Source organism: Oxyura jamaicensis, chromosome 6, assembly GCF_011077185.1.
Source record: "Oxyura jamaicensis isolate SHBP4307 breed ruddy duck chromosome 6, BPBGC_Ojam_1.0, whole genome shotgun sequence".
In the NCBI taxonomy this organism is placed as follows: domain Eukaryota; kingdom Metazoa; phylum Chordata; class Aves; order Anseriformes; family Anatidae; genus Oxyura; species Oxyura jamaicensis.
In genome coordinates this window covers 35038228-35057563 of record NC_048898.1, presented here as the reverse complement: position 1 = coordinate 35057563, position 19336 = coordinate 35038228, and the positions used below count along the sequence as shown (strand labels likewise).

Here is a 19336-nt window from a genome sequence, read left to right as displayed (position 1 = left end):
GGGCAGGATGGCTCCCCCGGGCATCTTCCCCAGGTTGTTGGTCCCACTACGCGCAAGGATGGAGAAGAAGGTTGGAAAACCCTTCCTTCAGTGTCCAGGTGGGGTGTCCGAAGCCTCGCACAGAGCAGCGTGGAGGAGCTGAGGGTGCAGGCCGCGGTGCGCCCACAGCACAGGCCTGCTCCTGGGGAGCGCCGCTGCTCTCACTGGGCAGCGGCACGTGTTGGCTGGTCTCAGACCTGGGGAGGCTCTCCTGAGTTCGTAATTAGTCTGTAATTAAAGCTGGGTGCCGGATGGTGAGCTGACATGACTGGGCACCCGGAGACGGCATTCCCCAGCCCAGCCTGTCTGCTCGGCGAGCTCTTCCTGTGGCCGGTCACCGCTGGTTGTTAGCGAAATGGGCAGTGTGCTCTGCCCAGGTACCGCAAAATGCAGCGCTAAGAGGGTGCTGAGAGGCGTCTTCTGTTGCCAGTCACTTGTTCTATCTCAGTTACAGCTTAATTTCAAAAAATAATAAGGAAAAAAAAGGCAGCCCAACCTGTGATTCATGTCTCAGGATTCCCCAAGTGCTTCTGAGCAGCTGCGAATAATTCAGATTATCAAACAAAAAAACTGTTTGTTCTTCTCTCAGCCCCAGAACGGCTCTTCTGATGAGACGCTTTACAATCAGGCACTCGCATCTTCAGTTGTTCCCAGTAAAACGAAGCAGTGATAAACACGGCTGTGAAGAACGCTGCAGCCGATGCCTGGGCCAAAAGGCAGCGTGGGCTGGCAGTGAGCGGTGACCGCCGCGGCACGGGGCTCTGCCCTGCCTCCCGCGGGTCGCTGTCCTCCGACACCCAGCCCGCTGCTGGGGGCACCTCTGGCTCCTGCGTCTGGGGCAGGCACGCCGGGCTTCTGCTCGAGTGACACGGCGTTAAAAACCTGAGCGTGGGCTCGAAGCTGTCCTACAGACACAACTTATTTAATAAATACCTTCTGTCATATTTCTCTTCTGGCATGTACAGTGGAGTGTAAAGGAGATCAAATTAGAAATTAATGGGTGGGAAACAAACCACTTGAATTATTCCCTCATTTATATTTTCCCTTAGTCCTACATGGGCACGTATGATTTCTTTTCCCACCTTGCTATGCATTTAAATCTGGGTTGAGAAGAGAAACAAATTATCTGTGAGTATTTTGCCAGGTTTGTAATTTGTCAAAGTACTTTCTCCGCAGTTTCACTTGGCGGTAGGTCCCGGTATTTCTGTCCCTGTAAATACTCGAACCAACGTGTGTGGCGGTAGTTACATTTCAAAGCTGCCCTCAGTAGTGTTTTCTGAGCTGCTGGTTCTGATGGGCGGAACGTAAACATTTCACGGGCCCTTCTGGGGTGAGGAATTTAACTCCGAGTGGAATTGTCCCTAAGAGGCTGCTGGCTTGGTGCCTGGTGAGGCGCTGAGCCATCCCGTGCAGTGCAGAAGGTGAGTTTGGTTCTCCCCAGACGCTGGGTTTGCCACCACGGCAGCTTTCCATGCGGCTCAGGGCTACGGCTTACGGCGAGGAGCTGGGCTTGAAGGGCTGGCACCAGCTGGGCAGCAGCTGCCAAGAGGAGCTGCGTTTGGGTTTAAATAGCTCTGAAACAGTTCTGAGATGTTCTCAGATCTAGGAGGGAAGCTCAAGAATCCCATAAATCCTCACCAAATCTTCACAAATTTCACCTGGAAATAATGCCCAGGCCCAAATTCTTTAAAAAAAAAAACAAATAAAAAGGCCTGCTCTGCTCACGGTAAGACAGCGGAAACAGCTCCTGACATTGTCACCCAGCATTGTCTCTTTTTTTAGTGCGATCAGAGCAGATTTGTACAGTTCTGTTTTTAAACAATGGTTCATTAGCAGATGTTTGTTGAGTACAATGGCCTTCGGAGGAAGGGAGGACTTAAATCCAAGTCTGTCACGGTTGTTTTCAGGGAACACAGTAGAATTGGTTTCAATGCACATGTTTAATAAGTGGCTAATTTTACCCCGAACGCATCCAGTCCAGCACTAATATATTGCTCTTATTTACACCATCTGTTTGATCACTTCTTATTTCACTTGGTTGTTTCATAAAAGCGTTCTCCCGTGCTCCAGTTGCAGAGCAGACAATCTGTTTGTCCCGTGATGCTGACTGTTACGGCTCCAATTCCCATTTGTGTGCTGTGGCTGGAGGACCTGAAAGCGTTGCTTCTCCCCCGCTCGGGATTGCCGTGGGAATAACAACAGAAACTAGCTGCCAGCCTGCGGAAGGTATATTTTGCTCTGCCATGTGGCTTGCAGGTGTGCTGTGCGGTCAAACGCGGTGTAAACTCAATGAAGGGCCGATGGAAATCCATCTGTTTGTGCTTGATTTGTGTTCCTAATTACCACTTGCATCTCAAGAGGCTTCTCTCCTTCCCATCCTCACCTCAGCACCCAACGCTGCATTGAGCAGGTGCGTTCCTAGGGCTGTAGGAAGTTACTTTGGTGTCCCCAGACTGCCGCTGTCTCACCGTGGACAAAACGATACTGGTTTGGGGCACGTGGGAAGTGTAGGGAAGAGCTGGTTGTCTTTATACTGCTCTACTTGAGAACAGGTCTGAGTAGCAGTAGCCCCCCCTCTGTGGGGAGCTTTTTCCTGGCACTGGTCGCAGGATGTGGGGAAGCAGACGGGAACCACGCTCCCCAGAGCCCCAGTTAGAAATCCTCAGGGTTGCTCTGTGCTCAGGCTGAGGTCTCGGGCTGGTGCCACCTGAGAGCTGCTGGCGGGCAGAGGGACATGATGCGTGCCTTGGCTGTGCAGCTGTGGTGATGTGGGTTCGCTGCGTCGGTGCTGTTACTACATTAACATTTGGACCTCGTGTTCAGGTCTCAGCAAGCATCTCTCCTTACTTCCAGTGCTTGTTTGAGGTGAAAAATGGAAGCTGGTTGAGATTCTTCTGGCTTTGGCTAGCAGTAATTTACGTGATTTATACAAGCTTCGTCAAGCTTCTAAAAATACTCGTGCTTTTCCAAAATGTGTGTGTTATCAGGATAGCCGCTCCCCCACGTCTGTAACCAAACAACTGCAGTTTCCAACAGATGTATCGCTGGAGGAGCAGTGGCAGCGTTTCAGGACAACAAAGACGTGGAACCAAGCCGACGTGAAGCTGGCTCTGCCCCATCCCTCCCCAGGGGGCTTCTGGCAGGGCGATGTCACAGCCTGCCCGAGGAGAGCCTGCAGGAAAGCCAGCAGCCCGGAGCGCTGTCTGCCTTCACACGGGGCTTCTGAGGCGCGTCCCCCTGGGGAGTTCACGGCACTTACATATCCAAGTTCCTAAATCTGCCCGTAGATCAGAGCTGGATGTTGTGCCGTGATGGCACTGTTAGCAGAGCAGAGCTGTTGAACCTTCGTGCTCCTGAGCCCCGTCTGGCATTCGCTGGAGAATATTTGCAGGTGCAGGATACCTTCATGCCGTAAGCCTGGGAGAATGCCAGGAGAGAAAACCCCGAGTTGTGCCCTTGAAATGGGGAAAAGGGAGCTTTTCAGCACTTCCAAGACTCCCTGGCTTTGGGAGAGGACATCAATCAGCAACAGAATGATCTCACATTATTTCGGTTTTGGTGTCTGGTGAAACGTGTTTCTGTACCTCTCCGCTGGAACTGGCCCACGTTCTGCTCCCTGCGGGCAGCCAGACCGAAGCAGCACTGCAAACAAAGGGAGCCACTGAGAGAGAGGGTGCCAAGTTTGTTTTCTTGGGATCCCTGATTTCTTTTTAATGAACTCTAATATCATGCATAATTCTGAGCGTCTGTTTTGCATATTTTTAAAATGTATTTTTAAGAAAAACAAACGGTAGCCGTTGCCCGTGCCTCCCAGATGATGTAGAGCTGGTGCAGTGTTCCTTTAAAATTTCCTTTAAAATTTCATGATGAAAAATGTTTCTTGCCCACGCAGCTATTGTTTGTGTGGCTGGCACGAAGTCAGAAGCACAACAACGCAGTGAGCCACGGGTTGCTTTGGACCGAGAAGGATCTCATTTCTTTTTTTTTTTTTTTTTTATCATTTTTTGTACACTTTTTTTCTTGGCACCTTCGGAGGTGCCCACTGCTTTGTTTGTTTTCTGTTGTCGATTCGTTTCCTCAGACAAATGTTTGAGAAGCAATGACTTCAGCCTGAGCAGAGCAGCTGCTGCACATTTGGACAAGCAAAGGAAGCCAAGACGTTTCCGTAGGCGTTGCAAGCTAATTGATAGATCCCAGAAAAACAAACCCTTGCCAGTTCTTCCAGGTACTGGAAACTGACCTGCTGAGAACCCCCAGGAGCTGAAGTCACCCCGGGGCCGGGTTTGTGGCTGCCCAGCAGCTCGGGGCCAGCTGTGGCACGCGAACCGACCGCCGGGGAGGGAACGCTTGTAGGGGCTCCCTGCTGGCAACGCTTGTAGGGGCTCCCCCACGAGAAGCCAATGAGGGCTGCCTGGCGGCGGCTGTGACCCAGACAGCCCAGAAAGCAAAACCCTTGGGCACCTGAGGGGTGTTTGTGCCTGCAGCCCCCAGGGTGCAGCGTCACCAGCCGGGGCAGACGGTGCCGTGAGGGGCTTCTCTGCCGGGGAGTTGGGACGGGAACAAAGCCCTGTCGTGGGGTCCCGTGAGGGGCGAAGGCTTGTGAGGAGGTGGGAGTCGGTGCGCGGGAGGCTGTGAGAGCTGCAGAGCCGTGCTGGCTGCAGCACGTTAACTCCGGGCACGGTGGGTGTCCCGGAGGGGTGTTCCCACTCAGAACAGACGGATCTCACGCCAGTGAGCTGGGGAGATTCCCTGCCGGCGGCCACCCGGCTCCTTTATACGCTGTTGAAGGTGGCCTCTGCTCAGAAACCACATCTTGCAGTCTGAAGCCGAGGGGAAAATGGTACTCGAACGTGTGAAGTGCTGAGTGTTTTTAATGAACGTTTCTGTGCCTTCTAAAGGGCGAGTAAGAAAAGAGAACTCGGTAAAGGTGGCTTCGAGACAGCCTCGGGTTTAGCTAAGAGAAAATGGCCCTGAGGAAAAATGTGGCGTGACCTTGAGGAGAAAGGCAGAGGAACAGAGCTTCGGGGCTGAACATAGCTGAAGGAGTCTGAATGGTTCGTAAAAATTGATTTTTGTTATGGTTCAACCCCTCCTTTGTTCAAGGAAAGAGGCTTCTCCCGCCCCTTGCAGCTAAGCAGCATTACCCCGAAGTACCGAGCCGTGATGGATGGTGGTGCTCAAGGAGGCAGGTCCCTGGGCCCTGATCTTCGCTAACTTCTGGGCTCGTAACGAGATAACAGCAATCATAAAAACAGATCGGTGTCTCCTAGTCTGACTGCGTTACCGGCTATTAGATACAGCGATGGAAATCGCCCATCTCCTCGTTCTCCTCTTCTCAGCGTTAAGCTACGTGTTCAGGTTTTGGGAGCATTAACAAAATAATGCCCTGTCGCCACCAAGGTCCTGGCCATCCCGAGGGCGAGCTGGGCCGGCCAGAGCCCCGCGGGCAGTGCCTGTGCTGGCCCGGGGGCAATTCCAGAGGGAAGGCAGGGCTTTGCTCTGCTCCTCCTGACCAGCCCACCCGCAGGGGCTCTTCTTCCTGTGCCCTCCCTCGCCGGCAGCAGGGCTGCGTGTGGCATGGCAGTGCCTCGCTTCTGGCGCGTCCTGCGGAGTCCTGGCCACGGAGCTGTGCGGGTTGTTCCGTGCTTTTGTGAGATCTTTGAACTTCACCCATTTTGCTTTCTAAATTCCAGTAGCCATCCCAGAGGAGGCATTAGAACAGAAATGAATTAAACGCGAAACAGTGCTGGTGATTTCGGTAAGCACGCGGAGGTTCCCCCGCAGCACCACGCTGGGTTTCCATCCCGCTCGTTAGCCGCACGCTGCCGAGCCACCCGCAGACATCCCTCAAACCCGACAGCGGCTGCGGGTGGTGCCCTGCGTCAAACACCTCGCAGACTCAGTACCAGCTATTCCAGAATGAGCAGGTATGATCATACCCCCCAAAAAAAAAAAAAGCCCCAGGACTTGCTTTGTGGCCGTTGGTTGTCCTCCTGCTTGCTCAAGGACAGAGTTCTGTAAGTAAAAACCTCTGTGTAGCTTTAATTTTTTTATTATTATTATTTTAATGGGTGTAAGGCATATTCATGGACAAAAAGATCCCGTTAAGGATTATGCAGGTCTTTGAGCCATACTTATTGGAAGGTCTGGTAGTGCTACTGAAGCATGAGGGTATTTCTCTGCTTTATCCGTACGCTTTTTCCCTGCTCCATCCCAGCTGTGTTGTTGTGCTCCTCCCTCAACACCTGCAATCAGCTGCGGCCCGGAGCAGGGTGCCGGGCCCAGAAGGACGGCAGCCTGGAGGCCGTGTGCCCATCTTGCGCTTAACGTTCGTACGGATACCACGCGTCTGCCAGATCTGGGGAATGCGACCCCATTTCAACCCGGGGATCCTCGTGCAGCACTTGTGATTTGTAAGGTACGTGCACGAGTCCCTGGCTTGTTATGGGGTGTTCTCTCCGAACTGGGTGTTGTATCCCATCAGATTAAGAGGCGCTCCATCGCTTGTTGCGCACAGATTTTCATTTGAAAAATCCACAGAACCCCGGAGACTGGCGTAACTTCTGACCCGTGGGAAACGAGGGCGTTTGGATTTGCTCAGGGCCAGGATTTCTCCTTGGTGTCTCTCCGGGTTTTACAGCACTGCGCTCACCTGCTCCGTGAGGCTGTGCACGGTCGGGTTTGTTGTCAATAACAGATAGGGAATCGATGGCGGGTTTAAGAGCGATGCCCTCTGCTCCCCAGGGACTGGCTTTCTGTTCATACTTACTGCGGAGGGAAGCAGCGGCCAAGCCTGCCGCTGCGAGGAAAGCTCTTTCAGCATTTTAGGTTCAATATTAGCGTTTTATTTTGTATTTACAGGTTGTGTCCTGGTTTGGGCTGTTCTTGTTTTGGTTGGTTGGGTTTTGTTTGTTTGTTTGGTTTTTTTTTCCAAAAGAGGAGAATTTCCAAATGGTATAAAAAGGGCAAAGCCTGTGAGACATCAGCGTTGCTCTGCGGGTCCCTTTGGAAGTTTTAAGGTAAAGCCTTTCCTGAGCAGAGCCAGACCGCTGAATATTTAATACTCTTTGTTAATAGATTCCCTCATTACATTTCAATTTGGATGTAAAAAAGAACCATCGCAGCTCGTATTTGACTTAGAAATAAGCATATCTGGGAGTACCTGCTGGGCTTATTATTGACTGTGGGATTTTCAGCGTTGCATCACTGACTTGAAAGTCAACAAAATTATACCGTTAATGGGTTTTCTGCTCTTTAGCCGTGGGTACAGTTTTGAAAATCATATTCTTGGGCTTTATTCCATTGACGTATTTTGCCATCTTAAAAAAACACGAGGGTGATCCTATCTGTTCGCAGCAGAGTACCATGAATATGCATACAGACAGCAAGAATACGTTTCTGACAAAGCAGAGGAATCAAAACAGCCGTGTTCCAAGAACAGAACAAGAATAAATCAGAATACTATAGGAAAGGAGGTGAAATCCCAGTCTTCCCACGCCCGAGAGCAGTTACACGGGCAGGAAACCTCCATCGCCGAGCAAACCTTGTTCTTGCCAGCGCTGTTTGTGGCTCCCAGCGAGGCAAATCCCTCGTGCCATGCCATGCCGTGCCTCACGGCGCAGAGAAGGGGTGAGCGGCTCCCCGGGGCTCAGCTGGCCCTGGCGTGGCTGCGGGCTGTGCCGCGGCCGTGCCCGGTGGGGTATGGCTGTCTGGCGTTGTCCTCCTCTGGCCTTGCAACGTCACTGTCATGGTTACATGGAGACGTAGGCTTCTTACATTTCTAAATGTCAGTAGAATGCGTCTGCGCTGAAATGGTCTTAAAAATGGACAGGTGTTCTCAAAATCGTACGGTCGTCGTGGGATCATTACGGCTGGAGAAGACCTCCGAGAGGATCTGGTCCAAAACGCACCACTTCCCAGTCGGTGCTCCTGGGTGCTTAGCAGCATTCAGAGACGTGAGAGAAAAGATCACTTTGTCACTCCTCCCTCTCAGAATGGTTCTGTAGTAAAATTTCCCTTAAACTTAATGGCAAAGCGCACAGGGTGTGTGGGTGGGTTCTGGGTTCTGTATGGTTCATGCTTCGCTGTTACTGCAGCCCAGGTTGTTTTGGGTTCGTACTGAGAGCTTGTACTGCGTTACGACATTCAGCTGAATCCATGGGGTTTGCTTGTATTCTAAACCCATCTATTGCAAAGACTGCTTTTTTGTGAGCACGAAGAACTAGAAAGCATAAATATTTATTCCTTCGATGTTATGATTGCCTTAAATCATTCCAGCTTATTTGGTGAGCGTAAGATAAAATTAAACTAAGCCGTTGAACTTGATCTGCAGTATGAAAAAATACCCGTGCTTATATGTGCTTGAGTCAAATATGGATGGGAGCGTTGAGCTAATTGCTTCCATCATGTTGAAAGATGCACTGATAATTTTATTTTTGCTCGATGTGATAATAAATCACCATAAAGAGGCAGCTCAAATTGTGTAATGCAAAATCACGTTTCAACATGCAACGTATGTTTTGATGGGGGGGGGGGGAAGAGCCGAGCTCATCTCCAGCGATACGCGGGAGATAATTAAGCACGTTACGAAGTCGCTCCAGTTTTATGTGTACGTAATTGTGTTTGTGGCCTGACAGGGATTTGCGTACCTGAAGCTATGCCTACCTCTGCCAGGTGTCCCTCTCCCCTGCCGCCTGCAGCACCCGGCGCCACGAGGGGCTCTGCAACATCAATATAAATCTTACAGCAGGTTATAAGGAGCGAGGTGTTCATACGCACAGAGCTCACCGAAACCAGGAGACAGCGGACCATCAAATACCGTTCAGATCTGTCTCCGGTGGTTCTGGAGGTGATAGGATCACGGTGTCCTTTCGTGGTCCTTACGGTAATTCGAACAGCAAAAGCACAGCGAATGACGCGTGCTGTGCAGAGCACCCCGCTGGAAGCGGTTGGGTGGTGCTCTACATCTGCACTTGGCGTTCTGAGCTCAAGGAACGGTCTCCAAGTAGGCGGAAGGCAGAAGTTCGGTCTGTCGGTGTGCGCGTCCCGTCGGGCACCCTCGTCACGCAGGAGGGGTCTCCCATTGCGACGATTGCTCCATGTAATTAGAGGCGCCTTAGAGCTGGGTGTTGGAGGCTGGATGAGAACTGATGGTTTCTGCGCGTTTCCAGAGAGCCCATCAGAGTTAATGGGTTTGCCAGGGGCTCTGACAGAAGAGCACGGAGAGAGAAACCGTCGCTGCCTGAGGTCCGAATGTCAGCTCCGGGTGGAGAGTGGTTCGCTGTCCCGTTAGAGATGGCCGAGTAAAGGAAGTGTAGATAGCACAGCAGCCATCCCACTGTCCTGTTCCTCTCCTGTAAGTACTTTATTTGCCATTCTTCCTTCAAAGTCAGTGTGGATTAAATTTATTATAGCACGGGGTAGTTTGTTTCTCACGCAGTCGTCACGTCTTGCAGGAATTTCTCCTATACTGATTTAATGGCTAAAGATAAAGAGAAATAACAGAATGCTTCCTTTCCTGGAGCCTCTCCTCCAGCTGCTTGCAGTTAACCTTGCCAGGCTCTCCCAGGTAGGCCATGTTACCCGTGTTACCAACGCATCAAAACCAGGAGGAATGATCCTTCTGCCTGGGCACTGGGCGAGGTGATAGCCACGGCCATAGTTCTGAGAAAGAAAAAGGACATCGAAGTAACCACTGTGACAATGCAACGTAATAAGGTGTGTCGGTCGTGTTCGGGGAGGCGATCAGCGTTCCCCGTGTTAGTGAGAGCGGCGCCTAACGAGGTGCCGTGACACCTGGGAACCGAGAAACAAAGCGGTGGAAACGTTGCACTGGGCACTGAGATGAACCCTACGCTTCTGCAGCTTGAGACGTGCCTGGGAAATCAGGTTTTATTCTCGGTCCATCCCAAACTGGGGATGTGGCCCTGCTGCCGGCTCAGTCTTGAAACGGCAGCTTGCAAGCAGGGCACGGAGACTTCAGATGGAAGTGGGATGATGTGGTCTCCGTCCGTTTCCAAAAAAACGTGTAGTGTCCAAACGTACAGTTAGTAGGAAAGCAGTGCTTGAGGTTTGACCTCAGATTTGGCAGTAGCCCCAAGTTCTCACGGATTAAGTAGCCTGCTTTAATTACGATTTTAGCAGCGGATTTGGATCACTCCATGTGGGCAATGTCGTGATTTTCTGTTTTGTGGAGTGTCTGCGAGCAGGCAGTGATAAAGCTGCCGTTGTTCATTGTTGGCAAAATATTGCCCATGAGAACGGGACACACATGGTTTGTGATGAGTAACGAGTAGAAATTGGAGGTGTGTTGTTTAGTCTTCAATAAGAAAACTGATCTCGCTGTACATCTGTTCTGAACACGCTATGTGTTCTTGGAAACTCTTGTTTTGAGGAGCGCGTTTCTATTAATTAAAAATACCCACCTGTACTTATTTGCCAGAAATCACTGGGCGTCGTGTTCAGACAAGACCAGTAATTGGAGTAAACTCAGCCCCTATTGTTCTCACCATCCGAGTGAGCGTAGAGAGAAATGTTTCACAGGAGCTTGAACAAGCATTGTGTGAAGTAGGGCTGAAAGAAGAGATTTTTCTGAAGGCATTTTTGTCTGCTGGAAAGAAAAAATGATTTCATTATGCTTTGAATGCAGGTTCTGCCTCCAGAGTGGATGCTCATGTGGGTCCTTTGCTGCCAGCGCAAGTCGCCAGGGTAACTGCTGTGTCTGCACCAGCTGTGACGTTCGTGACAACCAACCTGATGGAGCAGGCGTTAACAGGTGTGTCTGTTTCTGGGCACCGACTGTATTCCTGGAGCATATGCTGTGGATCTGTGTACTTCCAACCAAACTATGTTTTCCATATTTTCCATACGCACGGTAACGGGGGGGGCCCTTAAAAAATCAGCTCAAATTTGATGGCATTTGCTTTAGCTAATTACAAGTGTTTTCAGAGTGTTTCAGATCCCGTTTGCTCGGTCTGGCAACTGGCAGTAGCTTTGCATTTGATGACACAACAGGCAAGTTTCTGAAATGTCCTTGGGCTTTTCATTTCCCTTGCCAATGGTATTCACAGGCATTGCGGTGATAACGTGGTTATCTTTGGGGTAGTTGCTCCATGAAGCCTCGTTGGCTGCAGTCTCGGAGGATGCTTTGTGCTGTGCTGTGTGATAAAACCGCTTTATTCATATTCATGTAAATGTGTGTGTTGTTGTGAAAGGAGACGGTGCTTTCTCCCAAAAGCTGGAAGAAGTCCCGTGGCTTTGTTCAGATCCACATGTACGCCGTGCAGATCATGACCTAACCGAGATCAGATTTTGATAAAAAATTGAGAACATCTTTCCTGCTAACAAGAAGTCCTTCCAATCCTATCGTCGTCATGAAGACAGGAGCTCTGGCAGTGGAGGTGGAATACTACGTTTGGAATGAAGATGTGCTGTCCTCTGCCCGCCGGGCTGGCCGCAGCCCTCCGTGCCTGGGAGTATCTCAGGGTGCTGAGCACACTGCTAGCCGGGTTTCGTGGCAAATGCTGGGCTTTGTCAAGCATTTAGTACTAGGTATCAGTTCTGGTGTAATTCTTCTCGTCCTTCACACCTAGGCAGCATTGGCATGGTTGTGGCGGGGTTGAAAAGCCGCGTGTTAGAAGTGACTGTACTTTTGTATAAAAGCCAACCCTCGTCCCGCCAAGCCCTTTGCCTTGTGGGTGCATCGTGCTCACAGGCTCAGTCCACAGCTAAGATAAAAGTTTCAGGGTCACCTGTGCCAGGCAAATCCCCGCCTGGAGCTGCAGGCGCTCCTTGAAGCAGGTCTGTCCGCCCTTATACCTGTCGTGCGTTAGACCTTCTGACGGAGTTTATTTTACTGAGCATTCCGCTTCTGGTTGGGAAGTTTGGAAAATTTTATGACAGATGTAAGACTGAAAGAAAGATCATACACGTTTCCTGTGGTAGAAAGTTTCTTGTCTGGCTTAGCTAGCTTTTGCTAAGCCCCTTCTTTTACCCTCAGTTACTCTGTCTAAGACCCGTGTGTTCCTCTGCAGTCACCGTGAATGCTATTGACGTGCTTTCTTGGCAGGAGCAAGAGATGGAGGAAATGCTAAAACTGGTTAAAGAATGCACGGGCAGAAAGACAAAGTTCTGTGTAAGAGTCCTGCTGCTCTGCAGCTTGTTGCTTGTGGAAAACTGCAATCATCGTTTGCAATGTATTTCACGTCAGGGGAATTTCATAATCGCCCTAGTGTCAGCCTGGCAGACACAAACCCTCCCGATTCCACCCATTGTGCAGAACGAGGATTATGCTGTGTAAAGCCTTCGCTGTCTAGGTGGCTTTTGATGACTAGGCCAGTGTGACGTTTGGTCAATAGCTTGTGTAAATCAAAGGGCTGTAGTGTTGAGAGGTCGTTTTGGAAGAGCAATCGTTCCGTTTCTAGGTGTATACAAGTAATGTAAATAAGATGAACACTCTTTTTGTTTCTGGCCTTACCTTGAAAATAGAAAACACATTCATCTTCCTCCGTTGTCATCTTTGATTTGCTGCTGACTGCATTTAAAAGAAAAATGGCAATTTCACTCAAGTTTAGTATGGATTTTTCTTTAATGTTTTTCAGGAGATCACACTTTTCTATAGGTTTCTACAAGCTATCATTATTGCCATTGGAAAGGCAATCAAAGAAAGAATCATAATTAGGGGCAAATAACAGTAATAAAGTGTTTTCACACATCAGTCTCAAAGCGCTCCAGAAAAGGAAGCGTGCGCTTCAGAAAGCTGTTACGAAACAGCGAGATTTGGACAAAGCCCCGGGAGCTGCCCCGCTCACGGAGTCAGCCGGGGAGACGGGGCCTCCAAGGACACGCAGAAAACCTTCCTTCCTGAAGACAAAATTGATTGGTACTTTTCTGTATTTCTGGAGCACAAGTAGGAAACTTTGCAGTGGTCCTGGCTTCTAGTAAGCATTTACTTTTGTGTTGGAAGTATCCAACGATGAGTACAAATGATTTTTTTCCCCTTACAGTCAAGGGAAAAGCCCCTTGTACACAATACTCCTTACAAGAGGAGTGGAGCTGTTCACTGCCACCCGCACAGGGCTCCGCGTAACCTCACAGGTCTTCAGCGCTTCAGATCAGGGCCAAGATCTTGAACTCGATTTAAGTTCAATAGGAATTGCACGTAAAGAGCCGAGGAAGGAGCGGCGCCAGGAACTGGCGGAGGTGTTGGACTGGCTGCAGCTCGCCTGGACAGCCTCGCAGAGCTGCAAAGAGCTGGGAGAGGGGCTGAGAAATAGCACAGAGGCTGCAGCCGAGAGAAGAAGGTAAACCCAGGCAGAAGACGACCGCAGATAAGCATACGTTCGGTGGTTCTGCGTTGGGTGAGGGCTGCCTGGTGCTGCGGGAAGGCCGAGGCACGTGCCCGGAGTGCTGTGCCCGCTCCTGGTGGAGCTGACTTTGCTCCGCAGGGAGCCAATCTCAGCTGCTGCGGGAGGGGGGTGCTGTGCACCCTGCGCCCTGTCTGGGGAAATACCATCTGTCGGAGGGTGTTGGCTGCTTGTCTTCAACCTCCGCACCAGGCACAGAGCCTGTGCTGTGGCACAGCAGGCTGAGAATTTATCCTCGTGTTGCTACCGTTTTTGTTACAAGTCTTCAGGAAAATAAGGGAGTGAGTGGGAAGAGGTTGGTGAGGAGGGAAAAAGCTGCTCAAGCAGAGATGTGCTAAGGTGGGGAACACAGCGTTTGGCAAATAACAGAGAAAAGGGTCAAAGCAGAATACAGGCACCAATTAAGGGGTGAAATAAACTGTGCAGGAAGGAGCAGGAGCAGATGTTGCCAGGAGGTGCCCGCTGCTCTGAGCGGTGCTGGTGGGTGGAAGCTGGACCCAGCTGTGCGGGAGCAGGGCAGGGACTGGGTGATGGAGCCAGCAATGAAACCAGCCCGTGTCTGAGCAGCGAGCCACAGGGGAGGAACCGGGCATCCGCCCGATGTGGGTTTTAGGCTGATCTCAAAAAACAAAAGACAAAAAAAGCTGTGGGGAGAGACAGGACTGACGTACAGCGATATTGGTGGGACAGCAAAAAGCAGAGTGCCTGGGTGTGTGCACTTGAAATAAATCCATCTCTCTGCAACATTAAGAGTCAAATTTTTAAACCTATATTTGAAAGTAACAGAAGTGTGGCCTCTAAAAACCTTTTCAAAACATTTTTATTCTCTCTTGTCCAAAGCTTCTCGTGGAGTAAATCGGTCCTCCTCTTCCTCATCCTCTCTAATTCTGCATTTAACAACATGTTTATAATCATACGCCTACGTCCTCTGTAATGTATGTGTGATAATTTTGCTACTTCACCTCAGCTTCTCATTCTGTGAATTATTCATGTCTCTCTACCTGCCGTGGAGGCTCGGAGAAATCTCTTTAATCAGGTATCCTTATCCTCCAGCCTCCAGCGCATCCTTCAGCAGCGCTGCAGCGGCTGCGGGAACGCAGTGCTGGTAATTATGCTGCTAAGTTTAGGGGCAAAAAATGCCGTGTGATTATGCTGGAGATACGTCACGGTGGCTTAATAGTCTCCCTGCAGTATATTTTATGCGCTTAAGTTAAAGAGAGGAAGAAAAAAGGTTGATTAATGAGAAAAGAGTAAACCTGAGGAAAGACGTGCACCAGTTGCCAATAGAGGTCAATGATGTACCTTGCCCACTGCTCTTTCTGGCATGCGCCGAGAAGAAGAGATCTGTAAGGATCTAACAAGTCCTAGAAGTCTTCAGTGATCTGAGAGGCCCTGCCCGTGGTCTGTTTCATGTTCTCCTGCACAGAGCGGTCTGTCAGTCCGATGTGGCCGCCCTATGCCTCGCCTCTGGCCTCACCCCTTTCGGCTCTGCTGCTTCTTTTGGCTCAGGCTCAGGTTCCCTCGTTCACGCAGCCCCACCTGAACCCAGGGAGTTCAGCCAGTTGGGGTTTTTAAGCCAGATGGAGGAAACACAGGCTTGAAACTTCGATGTCTTGGGACAATCCATCTCAGTGGTCACTGTGGATATAATAATATTGACTCCTGACATGCCCAGCGACTTTCAGCAGTATAGCCCAATGCTTTCTTTTTTTTAAAAAAAATCCATTTTATTTCATATGTGCTGTCCAACATTTTGTGGAAGCCTGTGTCACGTGTGAACGCTTAGTGAGCTGTGTGCTGCAGAAGCTCACGTAGGTGTGCTGCGCTGGCGATACGCTATTTCTAGCAGAAGATGCGGCACCCAAGTCCCTCCGTGAGGCTTCAAATCCCTGCTCAGATGATGTGAGAGCTTTTCAAAGGAGAAAAACTGAGAAGTTGCTTCGGGCTTTGCCAGCACCGAGTTTCCAAGTGGAACTGCGTAAGGTTCAAACAGAGGTGAGCACGGCTGTGTGCGAGTCTCCAGGCTTGGTCAGCGCGGCTGCCTTTGTGCTTCGTACTTCAAGACAACCTTCAGCTGCTGAAGAGCAGGGCAGGAGCAGCAGTGGCAGAAGCAGTTGTGCTGTACATTGTACCTTCCTTTGCATCAAACCTGAACTACCTGAGCTGTGGGAGTGCTTTAGGTTCTCTCTCCTATTTTACTCTTCAGTGTCAGGAGTGCAAAACTTTTCCACTGAATTTCGCACGTGCAACAGTTGGTTTAAATCCACCAGTTGACATTTATCTATTCTTATTAATGCATGTAATGGTCAGTTAAATAACGATGCCAGCGAGGTAACTGTGTTCCTCCTGCGTGCATACGTATGCATGTGGATGAATGGGAGTTCTTGGCTGCTTCGGAAATCAGCATGGCGATGAAGACTCCAAAGGAATCAAACTACCTTTCTCTTTTTTTTCTAGGATTAGAGAAATAGGTAAGAAGAGAAAGAAATAGAGCTGAAAGTGGAGTTGACGTGATTGCCCGAGTAAAAGGAAAATAAATCCAAGGCCTGTTAAACATTGTCCAAGTGTGTTGCTCGATGTTCAGCTGCTCCTTCTTTGCGTGACAGAATCAGGGGTTTGCCTTGTCTGAGTAGCAATCTGTGTTTGACTGTTTCACTAGAGGTAATTAGCCTTCCAGAGCTCTTTCTTCTGGGATTACTTCTTGGCAAGAGCAGAAGAATCATGAGCTGGATGCGCTGAGGCACAGCACCGTTCAGCAGTGCTACCTTCCAGCATGCTGGGAGCCCGGAGCCTGCAAACAGCCTCCGGAGCGGGGCTGTTCCACCTGCTTCCACACCGCTGCACAGTCACTGACTTGTAAAGGAGCTACAAAGGGAGATGTCTCAAGGTTCCTTTCATCCTCCACAAGCACGTTTCCAGAAGGCATGCTAATGCTATTTTGATTTAAAACCTTTGCTGGAAGCGTGGACGTTTGTAGGTGACACGTTGTGCTCTGCTTTCACACCGGGGCGTGCCGAGAGCTGTGCCTCCAGCTCCAAGTGGCAGCAGAAACCAGGAATATCCCTGGGGCAGCAGCAGGGCCAGAATCAGAGGTGGAAAACTATGGGGCAAGGTAATGAAGTACCTTTGTGAGGGTGACAAAACCGCACGTCTTTCCTCTGCCATGTTCTAGAGTGTGAGAACTTATTAGCAGAGTGAAATTTCAGCCAGGCGCTGTAATTGTGCCTCCACACTTCACAAAGTGGTGAATGACAGAAACATCCTTGGTTCTCAGGTGTCCTTTTTGCAGTGGTTTTTTCCTCACACAGCTCTTCTGCTGAGAGTTTTATCATGGCTTGTGCTGCCATGTACTGAAGTGGACAAGAGTGCATTACTTTTGTAGGTTGTTTTTTTCCTTTTTTAAAAAAAAAAAAAACTTTGTAGTTTACATCAGATTGAGGAATGAAATGTGCCTTCGTATTTGTCAGCAGGACCCTGGTTTTTCTCTTGGCTGAAGATGAGCACCCCGGGGTCAGTTTCTTCCTACAGGTGCTGGTGTCCCTGGTATGAAGATGCCCAGCCATGTGTGTGGCACCATCGCTGTGCTTTCATCACTCAGAAATTCCCCGCAAGATCCCTGAGAGGTCCTCTGCTGTCTCCAGGCGTTGCGGCTCTCGGGCTGTCTGCTCTGAGCCTTTTGGAAGTTCAGGAGGAGGAAGCATAGGTGTGACCTCCTGCAGGCAAAATGAAGTTGGATGTAATCTGACTGCGTTCAAAGCTGAACTTCTCCAGTAATGCTGTGATTCCCTGCTAGCAGATGTCCGGTGAAGAAGGATAGATTTAGAGATCCTTTTGATATATATTAGCTGCTCCCTTCTCCTTGCTCCTTTAATGTGGAAATTAATTGATATGATTTGTAAATCTTCTTCTTCATTACCCATAAAAATTGAGTAAGTAGTCTTCTGAGAAAAATGACTTATACTTAAATTTTTATTATTGTGATATGTTCAGTGGAGAAAGAGAATCAAACACTGTGGGCTCCAGCCTTTTCCTTGATGTAGTTCCTGTTGCAGGTATGTCTGTTCTGCTAAGTAATTTTCAAATTAATCAAATGCTATTTCACATGTGAATCGACTCCGTAATACACACTCCTGGAGCAGCAGCACTTGCCAATAGTTCCCTCAAGCTCCTCTGCCCAAGTTTTAGTCCGTCTTGCAGACAAAAAGTGCTCTGCAGCAGCTGGGGACGGGAGGAGGATGTCCGTGCTGCCCCGTCTGTGCAGCGCGGCGTGCTCTGAGCCCTCGAGCTGGGGGTGCAGGCAGGTGTGCAGTGCTGCACCGGGGTGCTGGCGGCATACCCTACACAGGCACGGGTAGCAGGGGGACGTAGCAGCAGTTTCGGAGGGGTTCGAGCCTCCTCCGGTGATTCTGCTGCTGTGCTGGAACTCGTCAGGGATGTCTGCACAGCAGTGCTGGGTCATGGTTCTGTATTGCTGCTGGGGTTCTTATCGAGTGAACCAAAACATTGTCACCATTTGTTGTTTAACGGTACCTAAAATGTTGCAGGATTTAAGGCAGAAATCTAAATATTGTGGAGTGGGGCCCCAGTCATGGTTTTGGGGTTTCTATCCTCGTCGGGATGCTCGGGGCTGCACAACATGGCCATCGGCATCCCTGGCCGTGTGTGCTGCCCGCTGGAGCTGCTACTGTCACCGCTTGGTTTCGCCTTAGTGGAAGAAAACACTTCTTCCTGATTGCTTGGCCTGTCTGATACCTGCTGCCTTTTTGCCTTTCCCCGCTGTTCATTACGGCCTGTTACCGAGACACAGACCTTTTGTAGCTGGCGAAAACACTCCGAGTGGTTAGCACTTCACTTGGAGCCAACTGCTGTGTAAAAGGAGAGGGCTGGGGGCTTGTTCTTACAACTGCTTCCAATTCAAAAGCAATTAAAAGCTCAGCCATGACTGCTGCAGAAGGTGAAGCAGAGCACAGCCGCGGCCTGCAGGCCCTGCCTGGGCCCAGCACCCTGCTGCCCCCGGAGGGCTGGGGCTGGCAGGCAGAGGGGCGCAGGTGATGCCCTGGGGATGTGGTGTCCCCATTTCCCTGCCGAGGGACGTGGTGCCCCCATTTCCCTGCCCCTGCCTCCTCTCCTCCTCCCACACCGCTTCATTTCCCTTCTCTTGAGCATGGCCGAGCTTTTTTTGTGCCGCTTGACCACACAAACTCTCCCCTCAGGCAGCGTTGGCAGCACAAGTGCAGTTAGTGTATAGGAAGTGCAACTGGTCTGGTAAAGAGCCTAATTATGAGCCTTGCTTAAGGAATCCTTTGAGCCTCTTGGATTTATTTCCTCGCCTCTGTTTGTTCACCTCACGTGCTGCCGTTGCCGCCATCGGTCTCCTCGCTCTCCTGGCGATGAGGTGATAATTCAGCAAACTAAGGGGAAAATCCATTTCCAAAGCTTCTGAAGAACACTGCTGGGGCCTTCAGGGTGGCCGCTCGGTGCCATCCGACACAGTTGTGTTCCTAGAAAAAAAAAAAAAAAAAGCTCAGTGGTGCAGTCAGAGCTTCTCTCAAAAGCATACAGATGAGTCCTGTTAGAAGGAGGCGTGATATTTAGGAAGGTGATGGAGGCCAGCACCTGCTGGCAGCGAGCAGCCCTGGCACCGTGCGGGGGGCGCAGCCCCGCGTGTGGCTGGCCGTGTATTGGCTGCACCTAACCGAAATAATGCTTTCTCCTGGCAGATAATGGGAAGGAATCCAGCCGGCCCTCCTGCCCACCCACCTTGATTTTGCACGCCGACAGGAAAAGCGCGCCCGTGGAGAGGGATGGCGATAAGGTCTGCTATGGATTTCCTTCTTTCTTTAAAAACCTTTTTAAGATATTGAACTGTGCAAATCAGAGTCACTATAAAGGACTGCTCTGTGACCTGGAGCTTTGCTGTCGATAGAGGATTG

At 50.3% G+C, this 19336-nt stretch overlaps 1 protein-coding gene across 1 annotated transcript in view; it reads left to right on the top strand.

Moving 5' to 3' along the window:
* Positions 1-19336, top strand: part of TCERG1L (transcription elongation regulator 1 like) — a gene marked incomplete at its 5' end in the record, with an annotated part of 102397 nt that overhangs the window by 57792 nt on the left and 25269 nt on the right. The window contains 2 exons of the mRNA XM_035330119.1: positions 10688-10813; positions 19124-19218. Coding sequence (XP_035186010.1) covers positions 10688-10813; positions 19124-19218 — 221 coding nt within the window. The remainder of the gene's footprint in view (positions 1-10687; positions 10814-19123; positions 19219-19336) is intronic.